This window comes from Cervus canadensis, chromosome 5 (genome assembly GCF_019320065.1).
Source record: "Cervus canadensis isolate Bull #8, Minnesota chromosome 5, ASM1932006v1, whole genome shotgun sequence".
NCBI classification, from domain to species: domain Eukaryota; kingdom Metazoa; phylum Chordata; class Mammalia; order Artiodactyla; family Cervidae; genus Cervus; species Cervus canadensis.
In genome coordinates this window covers 10,397,596-10,422,110 of record NC_057390.1, presented here as the reverse complement: position 1 = coordinate 10,422,110, position 24,515 = coordinate 10,397,596, and the positions used below count along the sequence as shown (strand labels likewise).

The window sequence follows — 24,515 nt, the reverse complement described above, 5'->3', positions numbered from 1 at the left end:
CTCTGGAGTCCTTTTGCATACATTTTTCAAATGATAATTCACTCTACCCAACCCCCTTTTCCACCCTCCCCACCCCCAAGGCCGATTTATTGAAAAAAGCACCTTATATGGTAATATTGCTAACACACCGTCAGCTGGCCTTTTTAGGGACTCTGTTTAAAGAAGATCCGCCTCTGGGGTTTTATATTGCTCTGGTATTTATGCCAAAGACACACCAGCCCTCAGTCACTGGGAGAAGGACCTCTCCTACACTTGGTGAGTACTATCCAGCTTCTGCTGTGTCTGTCTTTTTGGGGCCGCCTGGCCCCCTGGGTGCAGGAGGCGCCTTCAGATTGGCCTGGCTTTGGTGACGCTGGCCTAGGTCACACGTCAAGGCCCTTGGTGTGCAGTGGTGCCTGCAAGCACACTGCTGCCTGTCAGTAAAAGGCGTTTCTGGCCACGGGGCATCCTAGGGCAAGGGCAGCACAGAACACGGCTCCCTGCCCTCTTAACTGGGTGCTGGGTGGGATATGTTACCTGCACTCTCTCTCTCCTCACTGCTCTCCAGGTCCGGGGCAGATCTATACCCATGTCCTTTGTCATAGCTCAGAATGTCTGGGAGGCTGTTTAGGGGAGCAGATGCTTTTCAGAGAAATGACTTCCCGGAGCATTTAAATCCAAACCAGTCATAGCCCTTGTGTCTGTGAGATGTCTTGTTGGGGATGGGTGACTATTTTCTTCAGACCACCTCTTGTCTCTCTGACTTCTGATTCATGCTTGGCTAAGAGTTTTCTCAGCCTTGAAGGCTCCAGGGTCACTGGAGGATGCAACAAATCAGGATGGGTGGGGCAAGTGTCCCGGGGCATCATGTGATTTTAGGGCTGGAAGGAAGTGGAACCATCTATTAATAATTCATTCTCTGATGAAGACACTGAGATCTGGAGAAGACCCTCACCCAGCTGTGAGACCACCACCAATGTCGTTGTCCTCCCCCAGCGACACACAGACACAGACACGTGAGCATAAATAATTAAGAAGAAAATAGACCAAGGGGCTGTGTCCACTTTTGCAATCAGACTCTGCTAACATCTCTTTACAGCTAAGGCTAGCCAGTATAGTGGTGCAGGCCTTGGAGACAGACTACCCAGCAATGGAAGTAATACTAATAATATCTCCCTGGCAGTGCTGTTGTGAGGATTAAATGATATTTGTAGAAAGTTCCCAGCTCAACACTGTCAGGGTCTGGCCCTGAGTACTCAGACATTAAATATCACCTGGACGACTTGCTAAAACAGACTGCCTTAGCTCAGATTCTGACTCAGTAGACTGGGGTGGGAGCTGATAATTTCCACTCCTAATAAGCTCCCAGGTGAGGCTGAGGTGGCTGGTCTGGGACCACACTTTGCACAGGGAGGCTTTAAGCTCTTGCTTTTACCATTTGAATGGGTTTAGAGTTTGAGGTTAGCCCTTGGGCTGCACCGAGACGGAGATTCCTGTGCCAGAGATGGAGGTGAACTAGAGGAAATCTAATGAGCAGATATTATATGTCTTACCTGGGAAACCAGGATGGGCAATATGACGTCATGATCTTGAAGCTAGATTTCTTTCCTCCTTCCCTTTATTCATTCTGGCAACATTTCTTGAGCACTTGTTCTGTAAGCAGGCATTGTTCCTGCTCCTTAGGGACAGAGTAGGAGCTCTGCAATCACTAAGAGAGACAAATGAGAACCATAGAAAAGATAAATATATGTAAGGGGTAAAGCCCAGGAGCCCCTCACCCAGCCCAGAAGTTATCAGGGAAGGCTTCCCGGAAGAAGGGGGTACCTAACCTGGGTCCTAAAGTCGGAATAGTCCCAGGACAGAGGACACATAGTCTTTGGAACTGTTTAAGTGGCTCAGCTCCACTGACTATAGATTTCAAGGCAGGAAGCAGGGAGTTCTAAGGTCAGAGGAGAAGGTGGGGCCAGACTACTAGGGCTTTCTACACTAAACTAAAGGACTGGGCGATGGGGCATCAGAGAATGGTCTGCCCCTGAAAGGACTGCTCTGGCAGCTTGAGAGGAGTGGACCGGGACAGGTCGAGAGAGCTACAGCAGTGCACTGGTCCCAAGTGATGCCTGGGTGCAGAAATAAAAGGCCTGAGGATTGGAGGGGAAGGAGAAGGGAGGGTTTGGGAACTGGGCTCCATCCTGGGTGGGGGGTACGAGTCTCTGGGGGCCAATCCAATCAGAGGACAGTGATGAGGATGGCAGTCTCAGAGATGGAGTTGAGGTGCCAGGGCCATGGGGCTCAGGAGAGGGGTCAGGTCTAGATCTGAGCAGGGGGAGAGAGTGGCCAGGATAAAAAGCCAGAAGAGCACGTCCAAATGGCAGATTCCTGAGGACCAGAAAGTTTACTAGCAGGAAGCCATTTTTAATTTAATTAGTGTGTGTTAACCAAGTCAAGGTACCCTGAAGTTAATAAGAGGTGCCACTAGAATTTTCCGCCATAGGAGTGTTCCTTGTGCAGTCATTGTATGGATATATGCGTTTGCAGATTATAATAGGCAGCTGCTTAGCTGCCAATTAAAGCCCTTACTCCAATCTATTTCCCCAACTATTATTTGAAATCTCACTATATTTGAGAGGGTTTCCTTTTAGGACTCAAACTTTTCACTAAAATGAAAATGCCTTTGGGAACTGGCATAAATTCAACCTTTCTTTCAATAATCATTGATTGATGAAGCAGATCCTTCATTTCCTTCCAGTGTGGCAGACTTCATCCTGAGAGCAAGTTCTAATGGAGAAGATAAGAGAGATAACAATAATTATTATTTTTTCAGTCCTTTACAACAGGGATTGGGAAACTTTTTCTGTAGAGAACAAAATAGTAAATATTTTAGGCTTTGTGAGTCTAAAGGTCTCTCTCACAACTACTAAACTCTGCCATTGTACTGGAGCAGCCATGGACAGTATGTAATAAATGGGTGTAGTTGTGTTCCAGTAGAACTTTATTTATTATTTGATTTCATATAATTTTCTTGGGTATTAGAATCTTATTCTTTGCCTTTTTTGCAACCATTAAAAAATATCAAAACCATTCTTAGTTCAAGAGTCTCACAAAAACAGGTGTTGTAGTTTGTAGACTACAGGGTCAGTATTTGCTGACCCTGATTTGCAACTTATAAAGCACTTCATTTCCATTATTTCATTTGATCCATTATCCCGGGAGATAGATGTCACTACTTCCATTTTACAGTTGAGAAAACTGAAGGCCAGAGAGGGAGCCGTGGGACTGAGCCATGGGAAGGGGCACCTGAAGGGAGGAAAGAAAAGAAAAGAGGGCGGTAGAGAACTCTGAAACCAAACCTTCAGAGTGAGGGTGGGGAGCTCTCACCCTGTTCTCAGATTTGCTTGGGGGTGGCCAGGGGCATGTGTGGGTGAGCAAATCCTTTGCACTCATTATGTCTTTGGGTTTTGGCCACTTTTGGGGGAGGAGTGGGGAGCTGTGTTTCTAACTCTGTGAAATCCTCAATGAAGCCCAGATGTAGTACGTGCTGAAAAGGCCAGAACAGTGCTCTTGGGTTTTCTGCGAGTGCAAAGCGATTGTGACCCAGGAAACCACAGTGACGTTGGCTCTGGTTCAGCTGACACGCTTGAGTCTAGCCACAAATTACCAGCAAGTGGCTGAGTGAGGTTTAGAATTTCCCCCAGCAGAGACCTTCCAGGAGAGGCTGGCTCCAGGGTCCAAGCCTTCCCCCAGAGGGCCCCTGCTGGCCAGCTGCCCTCCCCCTGCCTCCACCTCCCTCGCTTCTCATTTGGCTCCAACTTCAAAAAAAAGCAGATCTGAATCCACCTCAAGTGCTGCAGAATGGCACGGCTGACAGCTTGAAGTCACTCTGTAGCTTGTCTCAGCTGCTGGGAAATGAAGTCCAATGCTCTTTCTTCCTGTGAATGCAGAACTTCAGGGGGAGACAATAGGGTTCACCGAAAAGCCAGACTGGCTTGAACTACAGGTCACCCGAGAGAGGGGACCCCAGAGGGAGACAGTCACAGAGGTGCAGCCGTGCCTCTTGGCTGCCTTTGGAGGCTGTTTTCTCCTCAAGGTGGACCACCTGCTAGAACAAGGAAACCCAGCTCTCTGTGACCAGCTTGTAAAGAAGACTGTCCCTTCGTGGTTCTAAATCAGGGGACCGAGCTGCCTGGGACTGTGGGAACTGGGAGTTCAGCTCTCAGGGGCAGAGCAGACTGTCACGGCGGAGCCCAGGCAGGTGGTGGGATTGTCATCCAACATTTACTGAGCACCTACTACGTGCTGCACACCGGCGTAGGGGCTGTCGACATAAATCTAGATCTCGTCATGGCATGGGAGGGGCTCAGAGGCTCCGAGAGAGAAAAGAACACTGGCCCTTTTGTTTTAGGGCTTTTGCTGCCAGCAGTGCTAGGGAGACAGAGGCAGAAGCAAAAACACCAAACATGGAGAAGTTGTGTGCGTTTCACTGAGGTGGTGGGGAAGGGGCAAGCCCAGGCTTTGGCGCCTCGTGGGCTGAGGCCAGCCCTTTGGTGAGCAGCCCAAGAGCTAAATCCTTTCACTTTTCTGAGATTCGGTTTCCTTATCTGTAAGTTGGGACTAAAAACATCTTCACTCAGGGCTTCTGTGAGGATTAAATAGATAATATGTTGAAAGGCCTTCAATTTTTAAAAATTAAAGATGCATTTTTACCAAAAATCCAAACACAGAATATACTGTGTTTCACCTAACAAGACAGCCTGCACCTTTTCCATGGCAGTAAGTATTCTGCTCTATTGTAGGAAGGTCTCTGGCAACTAGTTTACAAGCATTTTATTTATTATTTGATAACTTTTTTGGGCATTAAAGTTGGCCAAATGTTTGCACTCACCCAAGGATAAATGGGCTTCCCTGGTGGCTCTGCTGGTAAAGAATCTGCCTGCAATGCAGGAGACCTGGGTTCAATCCCTGGGTTGGGAAGATCCCCTGCAGAAGGGAAAGGCTATCTACTTCCGTATTCTGGCCTGGAGAATCCCATGGACTGTATAGTTAATGGGATTGCAAAGAGTCGGACACAACTGAACAACTTCCACTTTCACTTTCAAGGATAAATTGCTAGAAGTGTATTTGTGAAAAGACATGTGCATTTTTAAAGACTTTTGATAAGTATTGTTGAATTCTCCTTCAGAAAGGTAGTCCTGTTCGCCTTGTCAGCTGTGAACGGGAGCTCACCTTCCCATACCTCTGCTGACAAGTGTAGTCCTAAGGAGCAGACACAGCTTTCAGGCTGGAGGTGGACTCAGCTTTTATCCTGGCTCCAGAACACTGCTGATTGTCCACAAGACCCCAGGTCCTTCTCACAGAGGCTGAACAAGAACTTTCACAGTTCGTTATTCAGACCCACCTTCACAACTTCATGTTTATCCTGTTAAATTTAATCCTAGTGAATTTAGCTTGTTTTTCTCTGCTTTTTGAGATCATCTTAGACTTTGATCCTTTCAGTCAACATATGTGTTTTATCTGGACATATGATCAGCATGTACTCTATATTTTCATCCAGTTCATATATAAAACAGGAGAAAGGACCAAGAGAGGAGTTCTGAGGTATATCCTTGCCTCCAGGTTGAGAGTGATCTATCAATTGACACCTTTCAGTGACAGTAACTCAGGTAGCTATACATATGCCTAGTTGTTTTATTGTTCGGCCCACATGGCTTTATCAATAGTGATGTCACAGGAGAACTTGTCAGATGCCAAGATCAAATTAAGCTCAATTTCTCCCACCTTCTCCTTCATTTCTAGCCGGTGAGTCCTGGGGAAAAAAAGGAGGCTATTTGTTGTTGGTAAACCCTAGTCAGTTATAAGAAATCACTGCTTCTTTAATAATGCTTTCTTTAATAGTGCCTTCTGGAAACCCACCTAATTTGGATATCAAGATTACCTGAGGTTTTAGACATCTGCCTTGTTTCTCTTTTTGAACATTGGAACTTTTGCCACTTCCGTCTCCTGACATCTCTCCATTTCTCCATGGTTCCAACATGGTAGGTTAGGGAACTTCTCTGCAATCCAGAAACTGTTCAGACCAGAGACAGCATTGTTTTGAACAACTAGGTACTTTTTCTTTAAATTTTAAAAAATCTTTTTATTTTATATTGGAGTATAGCCAATTAACAATGTTGTGATGGTTTCAGGTAGACAGCATATACGTGTATTCATTCTTCCCTAAACTCCCCTCTGATCCAGGCTGCCCCATCATATTGAACAGTTTCCTGTGCTATTCAATAGGATGTTGTTGGTTATCTATTTGCAGTATAGCAGTGTATACATGTTGATCTCAAACTCCCTAACTATCCCTTCCCTGTTGGCAACCATAGGTTCTGAGCAACTAGGTACTTCCCTTCAATCGCCATCACATCTCAGACCTTGATGTCTTCTCACCAGTGTTTGTTCTATGCCACTGAGACTGGTGGGCCAAAAAGACTGAAAATGCAGTGTTGATACAGAAGCCTGAGCGGTGATGGGAGTCAGAGTAGTAAACAGGTTGGGGGAAGGGTGTTCCAGACCCTGTTCCAAACCTAAAGGTCCAGAAGGGACAGGAGATGGCACAGTTCAGAGGATGGAAAGAAACTCCACAAAGCCACAGTGACAAGGCCAAGGAGGGGGGCCAGACAGGAGATGAGTCTGGGGACACAGGCAGGGACCAGACCTTGTTGGGGCTTGTGGGCTGAGTGAGAAGGCTGGGACTTGCTCTCCATGGCCAAGGGTATCACGAGGGTCAGCAAGGACAAGCAGAGTTGGATTCTAGACGTCCGGTGGCCTCTCCCCACGTGTACACACTGCATAACAGGAAGGGCTTCCTTTTAGCCCAAAAATTGTGTGAACAAGCTTCTAGATAGTCTCTCACACTCAGAGGCCTGTGGCTCTGCTCTGCTCTGGTCGTGGTCTTTGCTGTCCTCCTTCCACATGAGGTCGTACGGGCACCGGGCTCCCAGCTGTCTGCGGCAGCTCTCCTTCCCGTCCTGCTGCATGTTCTGGACGAAGAAGCTTGGTGGGCTCCGCAGCCACCTTCTCTTTCCACGCCTTGTGCCTCTCTTCTCTGGACTCCCATCCCCCTCGGCTGAGACTTTCTCCACCTCCCACCGGGGGCTTGCCAGCCGGACAGCAATCTGCACATCATCTCCTAGACTGCTACTACTTCTCTTTTATCACAAGGGTCAAGAATTTGTTGGGTCACTCAAAAAAAGAAAACCTGCAACAGATGTTAGAACAATTAATTCCCTAGTCACTTTGCAGTCATCCCAATTCAGGTATCAGCACTGAAGGAAGGACTTCTCTGTTTTTTTTTACCATCTGAAGCAACAGGGGCAGTGAGTTCCATCACGAATTCTCTTGCTTTCCTTGTCCTTTCAGGCTGCCCTGTCCTTCTCCAGGGACTTCTATCCTTAGGACTGAACATTTCACCTAGAACTGCTGCATCTTTTTTTTCTTAATGATATGTTATGACTCATTTTAATTATAAACTGTACATGGATACAGTCTCTTTGTTAAAAATTAAAACATTATGGCACTTCTCCTCCCAGTCCCCTTCCCACCTCCAGGTAACTGCTATGATCAGCCTTAGTTTTTGTTTTTTTTTTCCCCCAGAACTTTTTGCTATGTGTTCACATCCACAAAAAGAAAATTATGGAAAATACATAATATTTTTTGTGCTTTAAAAAAAACCTCACAAATTTTTTATGCTGGGCCTTCTATCCTGCAACTTGTTTTGTTCACTCAGCAGAATGGTTTAGAAACTTGTCCACATTAGTCCATGTCGATCTGCATGTTCCTTCCCTTAACAAGAGACATTTAGGCAGTGCCATATTGTGCATTGATGTTTTTCTGATTAAAGAGTGCCAGTGTTCCCACAACTTAGCCAACACCTATGATAAAACTTTGAATCTTAACAATGAGATAGGTGAAAATGGTCTTATTTTTTATTTGCATTTCTTGATAACTAATGAGGCTGATCACCTTTTCAGGTAATTGTTGAGTATGTGCATTTCTTTTTCTGTCAGTTATCTATTCCATAGTTTGTTTTTGTTTTTGTTTTTTTTTCTTTTGGGCTATTTACTTCTTTCTTAATGATTTATAAGAGTTCTTGTAAATGTAACCCTTAATTATGTTTATTGCAGGTTTTTTCTATTTCTTTTCTAAACTTCAAGTCTTTAGAGAGTCTTTCCATTGGATTAACACTTTGTATCATTTCAGGCCTTTAAGAGGCAGGTGGGTTTGTTTGTGAGGCCTGCCATAATAAAGTATCACAGACTGGCTTAGCAAGGGAAATTTTATTTTTTCACAGTTCTGGAGGTTAGAAGTCTGAGGTCAAGATGTCAGCAGGGCTGGTTTCTCCTGAGGCCTCTCTCCTTTGCTTGTAGATGATTGTTTTCTTGCTATGTCTTTACATGGTCTTCCTCTGTGTGTCTCTGTGTTTCAATTTTCTCTTGTAAAGATACCCATTCTATTGAATTAGGCATATTTGGTACCAGTCATAACAGATTAATGACCTCATTTTACTCTTAATTATCTCTTTGAAGGTTTTATCCCCAAATACAGATACATTCTAGGGTTAGACTTTAACACAGAAATTGGGGGTACACAGTTGAGCCCAAAACAGCAGGGTAGAGAGAGGGAAGAGGCCCAAACGCCAGAGTGCAGGGCCGGGTGCTTGCCTGTCCCTCTGGAATTAGGTCCTAGTTGCCGATGGGGTCAGACCCCAAAGCCAAGATCGTCTCCAACATGGTTTTGAGAAGTGGCCAACAACACTCTTCTCCTGATTCCCCAGGTGCTCCAGCCCCTGGTTCACTCGGCCACACTCACCATGTGTGAAGAAGAGACCACCGCGCTCGTGTGTGACAATGGCTCTGGCCTGTGCAAAGCTGGCTTCGCAGGAGATGACGCCCCCCGCGCCGTCTTTCCTTCCATTGTGGGCCGCCCTCGTCACCAGGTACGGGCTCACATGGACCCAAGGCTTTGAGTTCCTGGGAAGAAGCACTGCATTGTGGCATCTATGGGGAGCCGTGTGTGTGTGTGAGCGCACCCGTGTGTGTGTTTTAAGTAAAGTAAGAGGGAGACATGTATGGATGAGCCCTGTTCTCTCAGAAAATGATATTGTTTTAGGACAGAGAACGGAGACACGCCCACAAGAAATCATCTATCTTCTCTCCCATCATTTCCCCATTCATCAGCATCTGCCTCACCCCATCTCCTTCAGTCTGGTTTCCAGGGGGAGAAAAAGGACATTCTTCTTGTCTTTATCCTTCTTCAGAGACTCTCCAATGCCTGAATCCCTCCAAATGGAACCCTCAGCCAATTCCGTTCTCCTTCCTTCTCTTTTGCATTGCAGGGTGTGATGGTGGGAATGGGCCAGAAAGACAGCTATGTTGGGGATGAAGCTCAGAGCAAGCGCGGGATCCTTACTCTCAAATACCCCATTGAACACGGCATCATCACTAACTGGGATGACATGGAGAAGGTATTGGTGGACCCCTCCTGTAATGTGCTCATTTTAGTATCATCAAGACCTTCTGTCCTGTCAAATCTTCCTCTACGATGTTTCTCACATCTTTCTTTCCTTCTTGTCCATCCCCCTGGGCATTCCCCAGCCTAAGCTGCCAACATCTCTCACTGGATGATTCCAATGGCTTCCTGACTGATTTCTCTGTCTCCTGTCTCAATCACCTAATTCATTCTCTGTGCTGCTGCAAAGCTTGTCTTTCTAAAAACAGACCAAATCATGTCACTTGCCTCATGGGACTCTTCAGTAGCTCCTCACTGACCAACAGTAGGTTCCTAACTCTGTGTCTGGCGTCTGAGGACCTGGTCCGGCCTAAGTCCCAGTTTTATCCTTTCCTGCAGTTCTCATTCCAGCCCAGTACTTATCCTTCTTTAAAATGCACAGTCCCGTCCAAAAAAGTGAATAGCTTCTCCTCTTTATTTTCCCTGTCATGACCTCAGATAGGTACATTGATGCTATACTATTATGATGCTTCTCTAGTGAAAAATTTAAGTAAGAATCGTTACTGGTTTCTAGAAACTTTTTTTCATGTCAGAAAATGGGAGAAAGGGCAGATTTCCCTGGTGGTCCAGTGGTTAGGACTCCACGCTTCCACCACAGGGGATGGGGGTTCCATCCCTGGTCTGGGAACTAAGATCCTGCATGCCATGTGGGGTGGCCAAAACAACAACAACAAAATCAAACTTTCACTAGATACCTAGGAAATACTAATATCAGGAACAAAACCACCTGTGAATGATAAATGAAAATAAAATGTCTAGAAAAGGAAGATATGGGGGTAATTTTTAAATAGTAGTTTGTGTTCAACAAAATCACATGCAAAATGCTAATAGAACCTTTTAGTATTCTTTTTTAATTGAAGTATAGTTGGTATACAATATTTCTAATATTCTTTTGATAAATTCCACTGACAGTTGTCTGAGAATTCTTATTTCTGCAATGACTGTCTTTTGAAATGTAACAGAGGGCTTATTGAGCAGTGCAGTCTTGCAGCTGGGAATAAAGAAAGCTGATTTGAAATCTGTGCTTCACATACACTTTTCTCTAAACCTTAAATTCAGTCACTCTGAATGAGAGATAAACAGATAACAAATGCAATTGCTTTTTACTCCACTCTGTGGGGCGGTTAAAAGCACAGGCACTGGAACCAGAGGCAGGGAGATCTGGGAGCAAAAACTCCCTCTAAACCTTAGCTTCCTTATTTGTGGAAATAAAAATATTTTCTTCACTAGGTTGCTTTGAAGGTTGAATTAGGCAAATAGTATAATCCCAAAGCATGGAGCATACATAATGCTCAATACGTGGTACATATTACTTGTATATGTCTAATAATATCTAATTTTAAAATAATAGACAAAATTTTTATTCACAACAGTAATAGGAACTCTTTAAAGAAACTCCTAAAAATACATTACATGCTTTAAAAGAAAAACTGAGTGCTCGCTTTGGCAGCACACATACTAAAATTGGAATGATACAGAGATTAGCATGGCCCCTGCGCAAGGATGACACGCAAATTCGTGAAGCATTCCATATTTTGGGGATTGGGAAGGGGAACACATGTAAATCCATGGCTGACTCATGTCAATGTATGGCAAAAACCACTACAATATTGTAAAGTAATTAGCCTCCAACTAATAAAAATAAATGGGGAAAAAAATAAAAGAAAAGAAAAACTGAATAGGACAAAGTTGTCAAGTTTTTTTAAGTTAATTTATAGGCTTATTAAAAGTAAAGTGAAAGCTGCTCAGTCATGTCTGACTCTTTGCAACCCCATGGACTGTACAGTCCGTGGAGTTCTCCAGGCCAGAATACCAGAGTGGGTAGCCTTTCCCTTCTCCAGGGAATCTTCCCAACCCAGGGATTAAACCCAAGATCCCACATTGCAGGCGGATTCTTTACCAGCTGAGCCACAAACTTATATAGTGTTGTATGTTAATTCTCTCTCAGTAAACCTTGGGGGCAAGGGAGGGTAAGAACCATGTCTCATTTATCTAGAATTCCCTGGAATTTGAAGAGCAGGAAGCCTGTGAATTTGAGGTGAAGTACATCTAGTTTAAACTCTGGCACTTACATCCAATAGGTGAGGACTGACTTGGGCTCCTCTGTCCATGGGATTCTCCAGGCCAGAATATTGGAGTAGATAGCCTTTCCTTTCTCCAGGGGATCTTCCCAACCCAGGGATCGAACTCAGGTCTCCCACATTGCAGGCAGATTCTTTACCAGCTGAACCACCAGGGAAACCCAAGAACACTGGAGTGGGTAGCCTATCCCTTCTCCAGTGGATCTTCCTGACCCAGGAATTGAACTGGGGTCTCCTGCATTGCAGGTGGATTCTTTACCAACTGAGCTATCAGGGAAGCCATCATTGCCATTCTAATAAAAGTCTCACAGTTTTTAAAATTGTATATATTTAAGGTATACAACTTGATAATTTGATAGTGTATATACATTATGTATCAGTCACCATATTCAAGCTAACAACATATCTACTACCTCACAGTTGTTTTTTCTCCTTGTAGTGAGAACACTTAGGATTTACCCTCTTAGCAAATTTTACAGACAGTATTGTTACCTCTAGTCGTCATGCTAATGTATTATGTTAGATCTCCAGGTTTACTCTTCCCACGTAACTGACACTTCGTGCGCCTTGACCAAGAGCACCTCCCTTTCCCCTGCCCCCAGCTCCTGGTAACTCCATTTTTACTCTCTGCTTTCTTGAGTTTGGCTAAAAATATCACAAGCTTTGATTATGCAAGATAATCATAAAGTATGGAGAAATAAATAAAAGTTATGAGACTATTATGAATAAGGAAAACTGACAGAAGACTTGCTATATCTGAATATTAAGATATAAAGTTATACAAATTAAAACAATCTGGTGCCACTAGAGAGGTAAAAAAGAAATACATAGGAAATGTAACTTCCAAGACCAGAGGGGAAAAAAGGATTGTTCAATGAATTATTCTGTGACAACTAATTCATTATTTGGGGGGCAGGGCCCTTACCTCATACAATTTCATCAAACATATCAGTTGAATATAAAAGTTAAATATAAAAAAATAATGATAAAAATACAGTATAGTAAGTATGAGTATCAAATTTGGTGAAAGAAGTCATATAAAGAATAACAAATGTGATTTCTTAAAAATCGTAATTTCTAGTATGTGAAAAATAAAACCAAATTTAAGAGACAAACAACAGATTGCAAAGAAATTTCACAACTAGTGTAATAGAGGATTAATATAAACAACTAATGTAAATTGATTATTAAAAACACAAAGTCTCCACCAGACAAAAGGGACATGACCAACTGGCCAAATAGAAATGATTAAAAGTTGAAAATCTGAAAATTATTTGAAAAATTATTTATTTAAAGTTTTATTTAAAACTTCAGAGTAAAACTGCTAGGTGTTATTTTTATCTGTCAAATTATTTCATATTTTAAGAGTGAATGCAGATAAGGGTGAAATAGTCAATTTCTTATTCTGAAGTAAAGACAAAATTAGCCTCTTTGTGAGTAATAGAAATCAAAGCATTTCCCAGGAGTCACCAAGATGGAAGCACTCAGGCATGCGGCTGGAGCTGACCTGAGGGCTTCAGTGTGGCGCTGGGGAAGCATGCAAGGACCTCAAGATGCCAACAGATACACATGGTCAGTCCAGTCCTTCTTCAGGAGATGCAAAACTCAGAAAACCAATGGTCATTGAAATCATAGAAAAAAATTTGAATACCTTAGAAAAGAAAAGACTTTTCTATATATGGAAACTTTGGAACAACAGTTGCTTTCCCTGGAATATTGGGAAGCTTCATTTTCAGGCATTGCTTCAAGGTTAAACATGATGCTTTGAAGACATATGCATCACTGACTATACTTTCATATTTGTCCACCATAGTTTCTTACAAGCTTTTTATAACAGATGCTTTGTATTTAGGTAATACGAGCCAGGAAAACTGTGTTCCGAGAAGTTCGCTGATTGGCATGGCGTGTGGTGTTTTATACCTTTGGCTTTTTGTAAAAATGGGTGTCTGGCAGGCAAGTGTACTGTTCCACTGCCACCAAAAGGAAGGGTTTTATTTTATTGGCTGCTGCCTTGTCAAACAGAAATAGGTGATTCCTCTCATTTTTCAGACAGTCTTTGGGAAATTTCATGGTTTTCAGCATTATGTAATATTTGAAAGTACATTTGAGCAAACTGTACCTGAAGATTAGCCAAAGAATGAATGGATGCTGAATCAGCTAATGAACTTTTTTTTATGATAAGGACTCAGGCACTGCTGAAAGAGTTGAAAGTAATTCTAGATGGACATTTTGTTGTTGTTGTTTTGGCAGAATGCTTGCTCTGCGGCGCTGTGCTGGTCTCTCATACAGCAGTATGCATTAGTCACAATCGTATGTGCAGCCCCTCTTAGAACTTTTTATTTTTGGAAAACATCCTGAATAGAAAAAAGAAAATGTAATAGGAACAAAGATAGTTTTCACAAGATTATAAAAAATATCAAGGCTACCCTGAATAGCAATGTGATTAAATATATGATGGTGATGAGATATGATCAACTGTTGTATAAGCATTAAAATAATTTTTAATTCAACTTATTAAAAATAAATGTTTACTATGAAAAAAATTATTTATATTAACTGAAAAGTGATAGGAAACAAAATTGAACACAGAAGTATAATCGTAGTAAGTAGTAAAGGAAAGCATATGAAGTGAATAAATAATAGTAATAAGTTTGAAAATACATAAAAATGAAAGATTAGGGAGAGAAAAAAGCCAAAGTGTTAACTGTTTATTAGTAAGTGATGGAAATCTGGGAAATTTTTATTCCTCTTAAAGATATTTTCCTAATTTAAAAGTTGTCAACATCTTTAACTTTTAAAGTACTTTATAACTTAAACTTCAAAGTACTTTATAAAAGCTTTTGAAAATGAAATTAAATGAAGTGCAGATGGTTGAGCCCAACACCCAAAAAGATTCTGATTTATGGGCCTGGGATGCAGCCCGGGAAGCTGCACCTATAGCAATTATCCCCACACAATCGAGGCCACATTTGAGGAAACACTGATGTCACCTTATGAAGCCTAATTGCCGTCTCTTCTGTGTCCCGCGACACCGCCACAGCCTGCGGCCTCTGTCTGCGCCCTTTGCTCTGCCTCAGGGGCCCTTCTCAGTCTCTGGAGGCCTTCCTTTGCCTTCAGGGCTCTCTCAGATCTAGAAAATGAACTTCTCCTGCCTCTTCCTTCACTTGAATATGAATGTGTCTTTGCATTTTGTCTCTTTGACTGCTTTTCTCCACTCTAGACTTGGAAACTAAGGTTACATTTAGCATCATCCTAGCACAAAACTGGAGGCCCATAAATGTACGGGTACAATGGGCACAGAGGACTCTGGCCCCACCTCTGAGGAAATCGAAGCCCTGTGTCCATACCACTCTTCGCCGAATCCCTCTGAAACAAAGGCTCTTGTTTGCTGTCTGGATCACTCAGAGGGAACTGGACACAGTGGGAAGATTTAACTTCCTCTAAAATTACCATGCAATGTTTTCAGAATCTAATATTGTGCCCTATAACTATTAAATATTCAATATGTAGAAGTAAACTACTAGGCTTCCTTGGTGGCTCAGATGGTAAAGAATCTGCCTGCAATGCAGGAGACCTCGGCTCAATCCCTGGTTTGGGAAGATTCCCTGGAGGAGGGCATGGTAACCCACTCCAGGATTCTTGCCTGGAGAATCCCCATGGACAGAGGAGTCTGTTGGGCTACAGTCCCTGGGGTCACAAAGAGTCGGACACAACTGAGCGACTAAGCACAGCACACATAGAGAAGTAAAAAAAAGAACTAGCTTCATCTACAGCAGTGATTCTCAGCCAGGATCATTTTGCCTCCCAGGGGCATCTGGCAACTTCTGGAGACATTTGTGCTCCTTACAACTGGAGAGGTGCTTTTGGCATCTAGTGGGTGGAAGCCAAGGATGTGCTAAGCATCCCGAAATGCACAGGTCAGCCCCCACGATGAAGAATTATTGACCTAAAATGTCAAAGCGCTGAGGCTGAGAAACCCTGCTCTGAAGAACAGCCTGGTCAATAATAGACAGTGACAGTTCATGCATATCCGTCAGGCTTCAACAGAAGACAGTATACACTCAGCTGGGGTTCTGAATTAATTTAAGGAAGGACTACTTACAGAGGTGTGAGCAGGTTAGGGAACCAGAAAGAGAGGCAGAGACACCCGAGTACCAGCAACAGTGGAAGCTCTTAGAGCTGGAAGTCTGAAGGGCAAGGGCGGCCAGACGAGGTCAGTGAGAGCTGGAGCCTGAAGAGGGGCCGCATGACAGGAGCCGTGCTAGGGAGACCTCAACTTGGCCAGGAGGGCACCCTGCCCTCCTTCCTCCTTAAACTCTGCAACCCCCTGCTGGTATCTTCCATCAGCCAAACACAGCCAGAAGCCAGAGAGCTGCAGTGGTCCCTTGGGGTACAGGGGAGACAAGGGAGCGGAGTAAAGAGGAGCCAAGGTCAGACGGAAATAATCAACACACTGAGTATGTTGGCCCTAGGTCTGAGCCCCGTCTGGGGCCCTGATGAGAAGGAATATACCCTTGGAAGAGCAATCAGAAATTCCCAGTGTTGACGGGCCTCCTCTCCAGATCCGGTCTATTCTGAGACCATCAAGCCGTCCTCCCCTAGTACGGGCAGGCCAGTTGGAGTTTTCCCGCCCACTGAGAATCTGTCTGCTGGACTCATCTGACTTTCCTCCCAACCAGATCTGGCACCACTCCTTCTACAATGAGCTGCGGGTCGCCCCCGAGGAACACCCCACCCTGCTCACGGAGGCCCCTCTGAATCCCAAGGCCAACAGGGAGAAGATGACCCAGGTAAGAGGCCAGGGAGACCTGAGTACCAACACAGGAACAGACATGGACGCTTGACCAGATTCTTTTTCCCAACCATGCATCAATGCAAAAGAGTTTTTTGAGAACTTGCTGTGAGTGCAGTCCACGCCAGAGCCCACGGGAGGTGGGAACGGAGTAAACACGCACAGGTCCCCCCCTTAATAAAATTACCAACCATTCTGTGGGCCAAGAGAGCAGTGATTTCTGATAGTCTTCTGTTCTGCACTGTTCTTTCAGATCATGTTTGAAACCTTCAACGTCCCCGCCATGTACGTCGCCATTCAAGCTGTGCTCTCCCTCTATGCTTCTGGCCGCACAACGGGTAAGTAGCCCTGTAATCTGCTCCCTTTTTGACTTGAGGGGAAGAAAGGAAAAACTGGGCTCCTGGAGAAATTCCTGTTCAGAAGAATCAAAGGGACAGCCAAAGTCCAACAAAAACCGGGGTGAGGGATAACAGAGGGAAGTCCAGGTAGAATACAGGTGCAAGTCCACCCAGTATAGCTGAAGAGAATTTACATGAGCAAAGCATGACCGCAAGGGCCATTTCCATTACAATACTTAGTCTGGGAGCTTGTGCACACTTTCCAACAGTCCTGGAATGTTTCTGCTCACAAAGCAGCAATGGCAGAATCTATGATGGTGGGTGTATACGTACTAGGTGGCCTTGGCATAGAAAACTCAGGGAAACAGAGGGAACTTCAAAATGAAGTGATTTTTAATAAGGGCTTGACAGCTTCCAGAAACATCTTTCAAACATTCATTCATGTATTCATTGATTTGTCCATTTATTCACCCATTCAAATTTTCTCCAATACTTCATACCGTGTGCCAAACACTGCAGGCTATGGGCACACAGGATCTGTGGGACAAGACAGATCAGCCATTTTGCAGCTAGCACAGTCTAGTGGAGGAGAGAAGAAATTAAAGGGTAATTTCACCACACGTGATAAGGACAGTGACGGGGAAGTGCAGGTACACACAGTTTTGTATCCTGTGCTTTGCACTTGGTTTTATGCTGTGAACGTCATGTTCACACGCCACATGGTAGTCATTGTGTGTGATGCTTCCATGATTGGTTGGTTGATTTTACCATTTCTCTAATGCAGAACCTTTAGGTTGTCTCTAATTTTTGCTTATTATAAAATACTCTGTGACCAACATCCTTGTATAAGAGTAAGCTACTGATCTCTGGATATTTATTTTGGATCTGGCCCTTACTGAGACATCTTATTAACTCTAATGGTTTCTCAGTTGGTCCTCTTGGGTCTTTTAAGTATGGGCTACGGTCCATGGGATCTCAAAGAATCAGACATGACTGAATGACTAACATACACACCACTTTATCTGCAAATAATGATGATCCTCTTTCCTTTTGATAATAATACCTCTTATTTCTATTTTTTGTCATATTGCATTGGCTAGAACATCCAGGACAATATTAAATAATAATAACATAGTAACAATATTGTAATGTTTCCCCATCAATTTATATGGCTGTTGGATCAAGAGGGATTTCTTATCATGTTGAGAAAACTTATATCCTTTCATGGTTTACTAAAAGTTTCATCAGTAGAGAATGTTCATTTTTTCCAAGCTGGTTTTAATAGTCCTTTTAGTGCTAACATTCTAATTGCATGAGCGTATATGTTAGTCTGATGCCTGCTGCTGCTGCCAAGTCGCTTCAGTCATGTCCGACTCTGTGCGACCCCATGGACGGCAGCCCATCAGACTCCCCTGTCCCTGGGATTCTCCAGGAAAGAACACTGGAGTGGGTTGCCATTTCCTTCTCCAAGTTTGATGCCTGAAGGATATGCAAATTAATTACTCTAACTTAAAGAATTTACATCCTAGATGCCAATTGACAAGTATGCATTTTTGTGAAAGTGTTTCAAGGAATATAAGAAGAGGAGATATTTCATTTGCCTTCCAGAAGCCTACAGTTTCATTTGGGAAAATAAACTGATATACACAAAATTGACGTACACAAAAAATACGATTGGCAGTTCTCACAGTGGGTGAATTTTCCAGCTGCTAAAGAACAATATGGTTGCTGAAGATCATTTGGTGACAAGTCCCAGAAAGAAACAGATGAAAAAATAAAGGGTTTCATAGGTCTTATCTCCTCTGTCCTTAGGCATTGTCCTGGATTCAGGGGACGGTGTCACCCACAATGTTCCTATCTATGAGGGCTATGCACTGCCTCATGCCATCATGCGCCTTGACCTGGCTGGCCGCGACCTCACGGACTACCTCATGAAGATCCTCACAGAGAGAGGCTATTCCTTTGTGACCACAGGTACCCATCCTCTTTCTGAACTTGACTTGAGCTCAGAACCAAATCTGATCTAGGACCAGAAATGCTCATGAGTAATGAGAAGTCAGTGTCCCCAAACTCTCTTAGGATAGATAGGGAGGCCATAAGCTGGGGTTGGGGCCCTGGACCAGACCAGATAGTCAGGGGAGCCTTTTGCAAGGGAGAAGTTTCCCAACCAAGACACCCTGGGGAGGCGTACCAGGCTTAGACCTGCTCCTTCTAAGAAGTGCTTGTCTTCACCCTCTAACTGTGCTTTCACGGCACACCCTCCCTCCCCAGGGTCCTGCTACCTCTGTCCACATCCACAGGATCAGAGCTAGTTTTTATGGGGCTGAATGGTGGAGAGACTGGTGCTGCATTTCATTACCTAGAAGTGTTTATGGTTTGAGGACAAATGGAATAACTAAGGTCTGAATTTCTAAAGGGAAGTGGCCCCCAGGGCAGGAAGAGTTTATAGGTAGGGGCCTTCCTAGATTCTGTACAATCCCAGCATATGAGCCTCCATCTAGACCGGAAATGTGTCCTTCAAGGCCCTCAGGAAAGCCTGCAGCTTTGTCAAGACAAAGTGATAAGAACTAGATGAAAAGTACATGCAAAGTTTTGCTTGAGAATCAAGCAAATCTTGAGACTGAATCCAAAGGACAAGGAAGAAGGGAGTTTTCAAGGAGATCAAAATGGGACAACCAAGCTAGCAGAGCCAAGTATCTACTCTCTGTCATTTCTACTCTCTCTAGCCGAGCGAGAAATTGTGCGAGACATCAAGGAAAAGCTGTGCTACGTGGCTCTGGACTTCGAGAATGAGATGGCCACGGCAGCCTCCTCTTCCTCCCTGGAGAAGAGCTACGAGCTGCCAGATGGGCAGGTCATCACCATTGGCAATGAGCGCTTCCGCTGCCCGGAGACCCTCTTCCAGCCCTCGTTCATTGGTGAGGCTCTGCCTTAGTTCTGGCCAATCACACACACTGTTTATTGTTTATACTTACCCATATTTTTCCAGAAAGGGCTGAAAATACATGAACAATAAAACTAGATAAAATCTAATTTTAAATAAAAGGGTAAGGAAACCAAAATAAAGGGAAAATGGGATGGTAATATAACATGAAACTAAGAATGAGGTTAAAACACAAAGCTCTTCTTGAATTCTCACCATTTAGATCACGGGGTCTGAAATCTATAGGAGTAAACAGAGTGGGTTTGGGGGTCAGACCTGGTTTTAAGTCTTGATTCTGGTCCTTCAAGCGCTATGCCTTGGGCATGTTACCTTCTTCAAATCTCAGTTTTTTTAATCTATAAAGTGGAAATTGTGATAGTACCTACTAGATAGGGATTAAATAAGATAATATTTAATACAAGGATAACTATCATCTTGAGAAGTATATAAGAGAAAGGCCTGTTAGCAATTGTTAACATACAATGTAGTGGTAAATAGCAAACTGGATAAAGTGCTATAGGCCTAAGAAATCAGGCAAGGCTTCTCATAAAGCTGAATCTTTGAACAGAACCTTGAAGAATAAGCATCACCTTATGGTATCTGGGGATGGAAGGAGTGCAAAGTGGGGAATGGCATGCAAGGCAGATGGAAAGCTTGTGAAAATCATGGAATATGTGCACATCATATTATATTTGGAACATCATAGGTGAAGTGTGTGTGTGTTTGTGTGTGTGTATGTGTGTGTGTGCATGCATTCACACACAGGAAATTGAAGAGAGCTGCCGGGTCAAACAAAGAGCATGGGTGTTAATCATATCAGCAATTTCAAATCCCCTGGAAGTCTTTAAGCAGCAGAGTAGAGAAGTCAGAATTTCACTTTAGGAAGATTCCTCTGTCTACAGTGTGGAATAATACCACATGGAAAAAGACTGGAGGTGAGGAAACTCAGGTATGTGGGCATGAGCTGTTTTGGCAGGCAGGGCCTTTTACTGTGGAAGATCTCGGTTGCAGACAAAGGTGGCTAGATGTCAACTAGTAGGCAAACATGATGTGATTGTTATGTCCTTAGATTGGGATATTTTTTGGCTATAACTGACTGTAACTTGGAAGAATCTTGAAAACATTATGCTAAGTGAAGTGAGCCAGACATGAAAGAACAAATATTGTATGGTTTCATTTATATGAAATGTCCAGAATAGGCAAATCTATAGAGATTGAAAATAGATTAGTGGTTTCCTAAGGCTGGGAAAGGGGAGAAGGGGAAAATGGAGAGTGTCTGCCAATGGGTATGGAGTTTATTTGGGGGGTGTGAAACATGTTCCAAAATTAGACTGTGGTGATGGTTGTACAACTCTTTAAACTATACACTTTAAAGGGGTGAGTATCATGGTCCATGATACAATGGAAGCGTCCCTCTAGAAATATTCATCAGGCAGCAGTGTGAACGATCCCTCAGAATAGGGGAAACTCAAGGCATGGCAGTGGCCAGTTAGAGGGTCTGATCTTTCAGTCCATTGGGGAGGTGACTGAGGCAAACCAGGGTAGCTGACCTGATAGAAGGGTCACCTGAGGAGCTGTAGGTGTGGGGTGGTGGGTCCTGACCGGATACTATGGTCTCTACTAGGCATGGAGTCAGCTGGAATTCATGAAACAACCTACAATTCCATCATGAAATGTGACATTGACATCCGCAAGGATTTATACGCCAACAATGTCCTCTCCGGGGGTACCACCATGTACCCCGGCATTGCCGACAGAATGCAGAAGGAGATCACAGCCCTGGCCCCCAGTACCATGAAGATCAAGGTGGGTGCTACCCTGGCTCCCCTCGTCCTATTCTTTGTCCAAAGACCTGTGTACTTGGGTACACAGGTCCAAGTCAGGCTGCCAGGCCTACAGCTTGGTGGTTGCCTTTATCCTGGTCTGAGGCAGATTTCATCTTGTGGGGGAGTATGTTCCTGGGACCCTGAACAGGAGATACATTTATCCTGGGCTCTTAAGCACAATCTCATGGACACTGTATGAGAAGGAGATAAAATGAGTTTGGAATGGAGAGAATGGGTTGAGAAGGAAATGAGGAGGTTAAAGAGGGAAAGGAAAGGAGGAGGCAACACCACACCACCTTTAAACTTTAAAAAGGACCTGGGAAACCTTTTTAAGGTGAAAGTTCCAGAGAGAGAATGTTGACTGTCGGACAGGCCACAGGGACACTCCTCGATTCCTGGACAGCCTCTGACCTGTTGTCCCATCTTGGCCACAGCCCTCATACACTGCTTCTCCCCTCATAGGCCTCCTCAGCACAGGAGCCCAGCTGTCTTACCACCCCTCCCCAGCCTCTGGTCCCCAAGCAATCAGACAGACCCTTTCAGGATTTCTAGGAACTGTTTTGCTAGCAGGGTTAGAAAAAGATAGGTGCCAAAGAGAGATAACAAATAGGTTGAAAGTTACAGAGTCTCAGGATAAAGTTGGCCTCTGAGCTGAGGAAGTGTGTTCTATATGTTAGTATTCTAAGAACCTTTTCTACAAAGGCCTCCCTGCCCAGGGAAGCAGAATGGGCCACCGGAAAACAGATGAACATCTACAAGCTCTTCTCACCAGGAACCACTGGAGCAGTCATGTTTATTGAGGCCTGCCGTATGGTGGGCACTGTGCCAGGCCTTGGGCAGTGGTTTTTTACTAAGACCATGTGTCAGGATATCAGACCTAGCCTCACCCCCAGATTCCTGTTCAACAGATATGGGGTACCACCATCACCTACACTGACAAACAGACACCAGTGACTTGATGCATATCCCAATTTATGAGCCAAGGTCCTGAGTTTAATAACATGGCCAGCTGTTCAGGAGTTTAAGATCTGATTATTAGACATGCTTAATGGGAGAACAGCTTAAATAAGACCAGAGGAAGGGAAAGGGCATGGCAGGCAGGGGGAGGAGCGTGAGTGAAGGTACCCAAGGGTGGGTGCATGTACAAACTCCCCAGCCAAATTGGACAGCAAGATGTGTAGGGGAGATGAGGCAAGCTCTAGAATATGGAAGAAGAGAGTAGGGTGGAAATGGGGCCGAGATGTAGGGCCTCCAGCCCAAGACAACCCAGAGTTTTCTTACAAATAGAGCTGCCCAGCAATAAAATCCATTACCTTCTTAGTGGCTGTGCCAGTCCTTGAGGTGTCTGTCAAAGGAGCCCCGGGGTGACTTTTGTCTGTGTGAAAAAGATAACTTCTAAAGACCCTACTTATTCTGTAATTCCATGATCTCTGCAATTTAGGAAATATGGAGGGAGATCCTTAGGAGACCAGAAAGAAATCTGTTTCACATCTGGCTTGTTCTAGCATTGGATTCTTAATCCCTTCAGAAACAGGAATTAGTTGAAAAGCTATAGTCCTGTTGGATCCACTTTTGGTGAAGTTCAAAATTGTCTGACATGGCAACGAATTTCTAAAGGCCAAGCTCAGGAATCCCAGGGGCATGTATGAATTTGAGAACTTCTCAGATACAAGAGACTATTGAGTAGACTGGCTTATTCTCCAGAAAGGAGGAATCCCAGCCCAAGATGCCCATGCATCCAGGCAAGAACAGAACAGCACTCCCCTTATAGATGTTTGTATTGGTTAGCTATTGCTGGGTAACAGCAACTGTGAAATGTTAGGTCACATAACAATAAGCATTTATTGTTCATGCATCTGCAGGTCAGCTGGGAGTCAGTTGTTTTGGGTCAAGTTTGGCTAGGCAGTTCTGCAGGTCTAGCCAACTCAGGTCAGGGGCACATTCTCTCACTGTGGGGCTCAGGCTAAAGGGCCAGTAGCTCTTTAAGGGAAGTTCTTCTCGTGAAGATGACAGAGACACAAAAAAGTGTGCCCACTTGCATGACTGAAGCACATTTTGGGCCACTATGTCAAGTCTGCTGATATCCCATTGGCCAAAGCAGACAGGGCCCAGCCCATTCTTCTCATGGAGTGGCAGGGGAATGAAGTGGGAGGGAGGCTGACAATCTGAGCAATAGTCTGATCTACCACAAGGTTTCTCCTAGTTCCTTTCTGACCACAGAGGCTGTCCGTTCCCAGGGCAGTCTGGCAGTATGACGAGATGATTCCTGGACCACCTTCCCTATACCTTGGCAACTGACCATGATTCACCACATTTGCTCTTTGCAGATTATTGCTCCCCCAGAACGGAAGTACTCAGTCTGGATCGGAGGCTCCATCCTGGCCTCTCTCTCCACCTTCCAGCAGATGTGGATCAGCAAGCCAGAGTATGATGAGGCAGGGCCCTCCATTGTCCACAGGAAGTGCTTCTAAAGTCAGAACAGATTCTCTGGAGACCTCCTTGAGACTTCTCTGTTAACAATCATGAAACATTAAAATTCTGCAAGCCTTACTTCTCTGTGTGGGGCTCTTTATCTTCCTGGGCTGTGTCTCACACACAGTGTTAAGGGCTTTTCACACCTTATTTCTAGTCCATACAATGACTCTATGAGGTAGGTACTGTTATTACATATCACAGATGGGGAAAATTGAGCTCTGAGAAGTTACAAACTTGCTGAAGATCACACAGAACCAGGGTTAAAAATTCATGTGTATCTGACTCTAAAGCCTAGGGCTTCTTCTACCAACTTGATTCCTTTTTCTTTGAACTTTAGTAAGGATGAGGACTAGATGACTCTTGGGGACAGGAGGGTTAAGAAACAAGGGCTTTCAGAGGTGTAAGTCCTTTTACTCAAGGGTGATAACACTAGAGAATGTGAACAAAAAGAGAAACACAGCACTATAGGCTGCAACATATGAGTGGTTGAAACACAATGTTATTTAAACGTAGGTGAAGGATGGTCATAGTGGGCTTAAGATCTCTATGAGATCC

The 24,515-nt window shown here is 44.1% G+C and overlaps 1 protein-coding gene, 1 non-coding gene and 1 pseudogene across 3 annotated transcripts; all 3 read left to right on the top strand.

Annotated features, from left to right (window-relative positions):
* On the top strand, window positions 1-24,035 carry ACTG2 (actin gamma 2, smooth muscle). Of its 2 annotated transcripts, none has more exons than XM_043468147.1 (9): window positions 1-255; window positions 8,792-8,953; window positions 9,353-9,481; window positions 16,286-16,396; window positions 16,652-16,736; window positions 18,549-18,710; window positions 19,463-19,654; window positions 21,284-21,465; window positions 23,813-24,035. In XM_043468147.1, the coding sequence occupies exons 2-9, from the start codon at window positions 8,828-8,830 to the stop codon at window positions 23,954-23,956; spliced, it is 1,131 nt and encodes a 376-aa protein (XP_043324082.1). In that variant the 5' UTR covers window positions 1-255; window positions 8,792-8,827; the 3' UTR covers window positions 23,957-24,035. The 2 variants fall into 2 exon arrangements, with proteins under 2 accessions (XP_043324082.1, XP_043324081.1); XM_043468146.1 differs by lacking the exon at window positions 23,813-24,035 and adding an exon at window positions 21,532-21,699 and having other exon boundaries at window positions 21,284-21,501.
* Window positions 10,960-11,063, top strand: LOC122442736. The gene has a single exon (XR_006269732.1). It is a non-coding gene; the product is annotated as a U6 spliceosomal RNA (small nuclear RNA).
* Window positions 11,822-15,254, top strand: LOC122441500 (annotated as a pseudogene).
* Window positions 24,036-24,515: the final 480 nt, after the last annotated feature.

Excerpts from the sequence above, each read along its gene's own strand:
- ACTG2 (XM_043468146.1), top strand. The coding sequence starts at position 8,828 with ATGTGTGAAGAAGAGACCACCGCGCTCGTGTGTGACAATGGCTCTGGC. Across the intron at positions 16,397-16,651 it reads ACAGGGAGAAGATGACCCAG|ATCATGTTTGAAACCTTCAA; the intron begins GTAAGAGGCCAG and ends CTGTTCTTTCAG. Across the intron at positions 19,655-21,283 it reads CTTCCAGCCCTCGTTCATTG|GCATGGAGTCAGCTGGAATT; the intron begins GTGAGGCTCTGC and ends GGTCTCTACTAG.